Source organism: Carya illinoinensis, chromosome 1 (assembly GCF_018687715.1).
Source record: "Carya illinoinensis cultivar Pawnee chromosome 1, C.illinoinensisPawnee_v1, whole genome shotgun sequence".
In the NCBI taxonomy this organism is placed as follows: domain Eukaryota; kingdom Viridiplantae; phylum Streptophyta; class Magnoliopsida; order Fagales; family Juglandaceae; genus Carya; species Carya illinoinensis.
The window spans coordinates 29,530,951-29,538,984 of NC_056752.1; the positions used below are offsets into that span (position 1 = coordinate 29,530,951).

Below are 8,034 nucleotides of genomic sequence, written 5' to 3' on the forward strand. Positions count from 1 at the left end.
TTCTGAATCTCAGTAAGTGATCAATCAAACAATCTAAGAGATACAAACATATTAAAACAACCAACATGTATGCATACACATGATGAAATATTCATGAGACCAAAGCCATCATTTTTCCCGATAATGACCATTTTTCCAACGCACTCCAAACATCCCATTTGCCCAAAATACATCCATTTCAAAAACCAACTACCATTTTCCTAGAAAATAGCCCAATTATAAATTCACCAATTCCTAGAAAATGGCTTACATATATCCATTCATTAAAATCTACTATTTTTTCAGAAAATGATCTAACGTATCCTATTTCGCATGTACCATGATCTTCCTTAAGGACCATCTGCACATCTTGGCTCCCGTTGTTGCACCATAGATAATGACCGTGTGTGTGATTTTGTAACAAACAATGCCCAGCCCTCGCCAGCAGAGGAGCCAGGGAGTCGGTACAAGAACGTTAATATCTCGTCCGATCCCTTTATTGCCCAACAACAACTCAGGGTACATCACCAAGTTTTATATGCTCTCAAGTGACCAGAGGAGTTTTACCGAGATAATGCCCTATCTCGACTTGGGGTTGTGATACGCACGCACTCAAAAATCCTTTCCCAACACAAAAATCCGGTTTTCAATTATGAGATATGAAAATGCATGCAACAATATCATGGATGTCATGGCACATCACTCATCAGACAACAACCACAATCCATAAAACTAACATTTCTCGGACCCAAGACCTGTCACCACCAATCAAACTGCAGAAAACTTGTGTAAAAAAATATCTAAATCTCAATAAAATTCTTTGAAAAATTAATTACAACAATAGAAAAGAAAACTTTGGAAGATCAAAGGTGTGCAAGACTATGGGTGATGCCAAAAGTGGCAGAGCAGCGATGGAGCAGTGTTTTTCAAGTGGTTGGCCATAGGTTTCAAAGCATGGAAAATGGAGGGGGAGCTAAAGGGTGGTCGTGAGCAGTTGGAGGTTGTGGATGGCAGATCTGGATTATGAGAGGGAAGGAAACCCATGAGAGATTGGTTTGTGCATCAGGGAAGGTGGAGGAGCTAGGGGTGGCTGGGGTCCAAGGGAGTATTCACCGGGGGGAGTGGGAGTTGCTGGTGGTGGAGTGATGGCGTTGGCTGCACCACAATGGCACATGGAGGAGAACCCGTGTGGGTTACATGTGAGCTACGAGAGAGAGAGAGAGAGAGAGAGAGAGAGAGAGAGAGAGAGAGAGAGAGAGAGAGAGAGAGAGAGAGAGAGAGGCCATGAGGGTGGAGGCTGGCATGGGGAAGGTTGCCAGGGAAGGGAAACTCGGTGGTGGTCGATGGTTGAGGCAAGAGAGAAGAGGTTGGCTTCAGTGGAGGAGGGGCTGGACACGGGTTGGAGAGAGAGAGAGAGAGAGAGAGAGAGAGAGAGAGAGAGAGAGAGAGAGAGAGAGAGAGAGAGAGAGAGTGGAAATTAAATCCAGACCTTTTATCTTGGGGGCTCAAATTTGATCCAATGGAAATGATTAAAACAATTGTTTAACTTAAAACCACAGTAACTAAGTAAAATAAAATACTAAAATCTAACAATAAAAATAATTTGAAATTAAGAGTTAATAAATATAGACAGTAATTAATAACAAGAAAAAACACATTAAAATAAATTACACAACTTAAATAGTAAAAGGAATAAAATACTAAAGTAATAATAATAATAATGATGATGATGATGATGATCAATTTAAAATAAAGGGACATAGGAGTCTCCTCTCATTTTCTCTCAAGCTTTGCTATGAGCGAATTGAGGTGGTGGTGAGTTTTTTTGTTTCCTATTGTTCTGTGTTCATTTTTTTGGAGGTTGGCGTGATACAGTCTATTCTATGGATAGTCTACATTCCATGTGGGGTAATCTCCACTTGAATGAAGAGGAAGAGGATGCTATTGTCATCAATGATAATGCATGTTCTGAGGTACTACGTAAAGGAGATCGCAATTTGATTGGCAAAATATGGACTGATAGACAGGTGGGAAAGAATGTGGTGGAATCTATGCTTGCAAAGATTTGGCTCCGTAGTAAACCTATAGTGTTGAGGGAGGTTGGTCGTAACACTTTTATTTTGATCTTTGCTACTTATGCTGATAAATACAGGGTTGAAGGTGGAAGGCCATGGTTTTTTGATGGCCAACTGTTTGTTATCAATACTTTCGATGGATCCATACTAGTTTCAGAGTTGAAGTTTGATCGTGCATCCTTTTGGGTGCAGTTCCATAACCTACCGTTGTTGGGGATGAATAAAGAATGTGGAGAAAAGTTGGGTAGTACAATCGAAGAAGTGGAGGAGGTAGAGGTGGATGAAGATGATGTGGGTTGGGGTAGGAGTTTGAGAGTCAAAATTCCGTTAGATTTGAAGAAACCTCTTGCTAGAGGAAGAACCATTTTCTTGCATGGAATCAAAGTATGGATTCCTGTAAAGTATGAGAAAATTCCTAGTTTTTGCTTCACGTGTGGCAGAATTATACATGAGAATGTAAGGTGCCAATTAGAAAAAGATTCATCAACATAATTTGGGCCCTGGCTACGTGCAAAATCATCTCTAAAGAAGAGGTCGGAAATAAAAAAGGAAAACTCAACTGATAGAGGTAGTAGTTCAGAAGCTGAAATGGAGCAGAACATGGTGGCTGATGGTGGAGCAGCTGATCATGGTGGTGCAATGAAGAAGACCTGTAATGTGTTATCATCATCAATGCATAGTGATGATGGCATTAATGATTACGGTCTAGGAGCTGATAATGACAATATGAATGGCAAAATTGTTACTGATTGTTACGAGGTGCAAGTTATAAATCAAGTTGTAACGGAAAACATTGATATGTTATCATCTGAAGGCAATATAGGAGGGAAAGAAATAACTGTTTCTGAGGTATCATTTGGGCTTGCTAGTGGGCCTGCTGATTCACAAGTTGGGCTTAATGAGACTGATCTGGCTCAGAAAGGCCTTGAGGTGGTGACAGAGAAGGAACAAAATGCATCCCATCAACTTCCTTTACAGCAGCAAGGAAGGTACACCCGAAGTTCTTGGAAGAAGAAGGCAAGAGGGAGCTCTATACCTGCTGAATCATTGGAGAGGCCTACAAATAGAAAAAGATCAGGGGAAGACTTGTCTCTGGATCCATCACATCTCTTAGCATCTAAGAAAGGTGAGTTTAATACTTTTCTTACTGATCATGACTGTTGTATTAAGACGGGAGGGTGGAACTGATAAAAGGGGTAGCATTATTTTGGGATCGGCAGTGGTTGTTCAACAGCCCTGTCGGGAACAATGAGTTTCATAAGTTGGAACTCCCGTGGGCTTGGGAACCCACTGGGAATTCAGGCCCTTTTTGACTTGGTTAGAAATGAAGTTCCTGAAATTTTGTTTCTCCGATAGACAAAACTAAATGCACGTGTAATGGAAAGGTTGAAGTATAAGTTGGGATTTCAAAGTTGCCTTGCTGTTAGCTGTGAAGGTAAGAGTGGAGGGATTGCTCTTTATTGGAAGAAGCAGTTCAAAGTGGAGATTCAGTCTTTTTCTAAGTTTCACATTCATGCAAAAGTAATTGAGGAGGAGGAGAATGTTGATCCATGGTGGTTAACTGGTTTTTATGGTAATCCAGATGTGAGTAAGAGACATGTGTCATGGAATTTATTGAGATCATTACAGGTACCTAGTGAAAAAGGATGGTTGATCTTGGGTGATTTTAATGAGATTCTAAGCAATGCTGAAAAGAATGGAGGTAGTGACAAACCTGATAGACAAATGAAGGCATTTAGAGATGTTATTGATGAATGTCATTTACATGATTTGGGATTTAATGGTAACCCTTTCACTTGGTGTAATAGAAGAGAAATGGATCATTGCATTGGTGAAAGATTGGACAGGTTCTTATCAAATCTGAAGTGGCATTCTTATTATCCAATGGCTTCTGTCACTCATGGGGTCATAGCTTACTCTAACCATGTGCCTATAATCTTGAAGCTTACAGCAGGGATTGCACAAGTTCCAAGAAAGAAATTATTTAGATTTGAGGCAATGTGGGTTGATGCTGCTGACTGTAATCAGGTTATTCAAGAGGCTTGGAGGGGCATTGAAGGAAGGAAAGAATTGAGAACTGTGATGAGGAAAATTGAACATTATGGTGAGAAGCTTACAGTGTGGAATAAAAATAGCTTTGGACATGTGCAAAGGCATTTAAGAAAGGCCAAGGAACAACTTTTTAAGGTACATCAAGCAAACCCTCTATCTGATGAAAGGCAGAAGATACAAGAGGGCTAGAAATGAGGTCCAAAAGTGGTTAGCAAGAAATGAAGTAATGTGGAGGCAGAGGTCAAAGGCATTGTGGTTAGCTGAAGGGGATAAGAATTCAAGGTATTTCCATCATAAGGCAACATAGAGAAAGAAGAAAAACTGGATAAAAGAGGTGAAGGATTCGAATGGAGTTTGGTAGAATAATGAAGGCAGAGATGCATCTATTCTTGATTATTTTAACTCCCTTTTTAAAGCTGCTGATGATGTGGGAAGTATGGACTTTTTACAAAGTTTGGCAGGCAGAATAACATTTGATATGGTAGAACAAATGGATATGCCTTTTACAGAAGAAGAGGTTAAGAATGCTTTAAATGAGATGCACCCAAAAGGCAACTAGTCCAGATGGTATGAGTCCTCTCTTTTATAAAAAATTCTAGTCTGTGGTTGGCAAGGATGGTACTGAATCAGTTCTTCATGCCTTGAATAATGGTCAATTTCCAGTTGCTATTAACCACACTTATATCACCTTGATTCCAAAGAGAAAAAACCCTGAGCTAGTGTCTGATTATAGACCAATAAGCCTGTGTAATGTGATATACAAGTTGATTTCAAAGATTATAGTTAATAGACTGAAGCTGTGTTTGCCTGCTATCATTTCACCATCTCAAACAGCTTTTGTTCCTGGGAAACTTATAATTGACAATGTGTTAGTTGCTTATGAGATGGTCCATTTTCTTAGAAGGAAGAGAAAAGGGAAGGATGGCTTCATGTCACTAAAATTGGATATGAGTAAGGCTTATGACAGGGTAGAGTGGAGTTTTCTTTAGAAAGTGATGGAACAAATGAGGTTTAGTGAAAAATGGGTGAAATTGATTATGTTTTGTGTTCAGACAGTTTCTTTCTCTATTCTTGTGAATGGAGAGCCAAAGGGACCCATATTTCCAACACGTGGTTTGAGACAAGGAGACCCTATTTCTCCCTATTTTTTTCTACTTTGCACTGAGGGTCTAATTCTATTGTTGGATCAGGCAAATTCACATAATTAGCTAGAGGGGATTCGAGTTCGTAGAGGAGCCCCTAAGCTAAATCATCTGTTATTTGCAAATGATGTGGTTCTGTTCTGTAGAGTAAATATGCAAACTTGCTTAACTCTCCAACATAAGCTGGATTTTTATGAGAAAGCTTTTGATCAAAAGGTTAATCGTGAGAAAACTTCAATGGTCTTCGGTCAGAATGTAAACCAGTCTCAAAAGGAGGAGATTATGCAGTTCTGGGGAGTACATCAGTTTCAACAATATGATAAATATGTTGGATTACCACCAATGGTTGCAAGAGGTAAATATCAAGCCTTCTCAGCTTTAAAGCATAGAGTTTGGGCCAAAATGCAAGGGTGGAAAGAGAAGCTATTATCACAAGGGGGCAAGAAAATTTTATTAAAAGCTGTGGCATTGTCAATACCAACATACACTATGAGTTATTTTAAGCTACCAAGATCATTATGTTTTGAATTGGAAGGGATGATGTCAAGGTTTTGGTGGGGACAGAAATCAAATGAAAGAAAAATATGTTGGATAAGCTGGAAGAAAATGTGTGAATCAAAGCTCAGTGGTGGTTTGGGGTTCAAGAATTTGCAGATGTTTAATATGGCCCTTTTAGCAAACCAAGGTTGGAGGATAATGACATAGGAATCATCTCTACTTCGTAGAATTTTTAAAGCTAGATATTTCCCTACTTCTAGTTTTAAAGATTCAAAGTTAGGTGGTGCACCTTTTGTTTGGAGAGGAATTTGGGAAGCTAAAACAAATATACTCAAAGGCTGCAAACCACAAGTTGGTTATTATTACTACTATAACTACAACAAGTTCAGTTTTTGAGATGGACAATACTATGGCTTCTTTGATGATGCAGAATCCTAGAAGATGGGATATGGAGAAGGTAAGAAGCTTGATACCAACAAGGGAGGCCAATGAGGTGCTTTGTATCATACTACCATCTGAGAATGTACCTGACACACTGGTATGGGAACATGAGAAAAGTGGGATGTATTCTATCAAAAGTGCTTATCAGTTTTTTCTCTCTATGGATACAGATAGACAAAGCGTTGAGTGTTCTAGTGCTACAGACCAAAATCTTTTATGGAAGAAGTTATGGAAGCTAAATATACCTCATCGAGTTAGAGTTTTTGCATGGAGGACATGTAAAAATATTTTGCCTACATTGCAGAATCTTAAAACACGAAAAGTGATTGACAATGCCAAGTGCCAGTGGTGCCATACAGAAGAGGAGGATTAAAATCATGCATTATTTTATTGTCCTCTTATTAGAGACAATTGGATTCAGTTCCTTCCAATTATAATTAATTTATCTCCTAGAGTGGACTGCTTACATTTAGCTCATTTAGTTATGAGAAGAAAAAAGGCAGGGGAGTTAGAGAAGTCTTTTTTTTTTTTTTTTTTTTAATGGCTTGGGGCTTATGGTATAGGCGAAACCAAAAGTTGTTTGAGAACAACATCTTGACACCAAACCAAGTCATTCAACATGCTCTGACCTTATATCAAGAGCATAATGTAGCAAAGGAAGCATAATAGAAAAAATAGAAATACAGTTGCAGATGGCAGCCAGCTCCTGCAGGAATCTTAAAACTTAATATGGATGGAGCAACTTTTAGTGATCAATGTTGATCTAGTATTGGTGTGGTATTAAGAGATGACAATGGACAAATGACTTTTGCTGCTAGTAAACCAGAAAATGTCCTTGCTGATCCACTGGAAATAGATTCGATTGCTATTTTGAGAGGGGTACAGTTGTGTATTCGTATTCCTCTAGGTATTGCTGAGCTTCAAATTGAAAGTGATGCACTTCTTGTAATTGAAGAACTCAAAAAGGAAGGAAGGTCATCAACCTAGTGGAGTACACTTATTCAAGAAATCAAAGCCCTTCTATCCACGATTTCTAATTGGTCTATTCAATACAGAGGCCGTGAATCTAATGGTGTAGCATATTCTTTAGCTAAATTTGCATGACATCTTGATGATATAGCTCTATGGTGGGATTCTATTCCAGGTTGTATATCTCAAGCTGTTTGGATTGATTCATCATTGTAATGTTGTTTTATGAATGAGGTTGCTTATTTCCTATAAAAAAATAAAATAATAAAATAAAAGAACCAATAAAATAATTAGTAAAATAACTAATTAAAAACACAAGGAAATGAAGAGTATCACATTAATTCTATTATATTCCTCTACATCTCTCATAGTTATGAGAAGCTCGACGTAATTGTCGATTCATACATAAGAGGTGAAGATTTAAAAGAAAATGAGCCATCATATTATCTATCAATTGGAATTTTAGCTTAAATGTCAAAACCGTAAAAGATTTTCAATCCTAGCGTCTTCTTGTTATACTGGGTCCTATTTTTATTTTTACTCTTGTTATTTTTTAAGACATTTACTTTTGGGTTTTTGATTGATGTCAACGTATATTACAGGCCAGTCGTATGGTGCAGTTAAAAACCCTTTTTTTTTTTTTTTTGGACAAAGGGGATGGGGGGTTTCAATCCTGATTTTTCATATGGAGAGTTGGGTGATATGCCATAGAGCATCAAGCTCTTGGCACAGTTAAAAAATCTTTAAGTGACAAATAACACAGAAAGTTGGGAGTATTTGGATACAATTGAGCGGTCTAAAAGCTACATGACAGAAGATTTACATGCCATTATTAATGCGAGTTATCTGTGTAAGATCCACCGCATACCAATTCGGTG

General features: G+C 38.3%; 1 protein-coding gene across 1 annotated transcript; it reads left to right on the forward strand.

The window, feature by feature from the left end:
- Positions 1-1,281: 1,281 nt before the first annotated feature.
- Positions 1,282-2,546, forward strand: LOC122282243. Its single transcript, XM_043094213.1, has 2 exons — positions 1,282-1,345; positions 1,840-2,546. The coding sequence occupies exons 1-2, from the start codon at positions 1,282-1,284 to the stop codon at positions 2,544-2,546; spliced, it is 771 nt and encodes a 256-aa protein (XP_042950147.1).
- Positions 2,547-8,034: the final 5,488 nt, after the last annotated feature.

Coding starts and splice junctions, on each gene's coding strand:
- LOC122282243 (XM_043094213.1), top strand. CDS start 1,282: ATGGGGAAGGTTGCCAGGGAAGGGAAACTCGGTGGTGGTCGATGGTTG. Junction 1,346..1,839: donor GTTGAGGCAAGAGAGAAGAG/GTTGGCTTCAGT, acceptor ATTTTTTTGGAG/GTTGGCGTGATACAGTCTAT.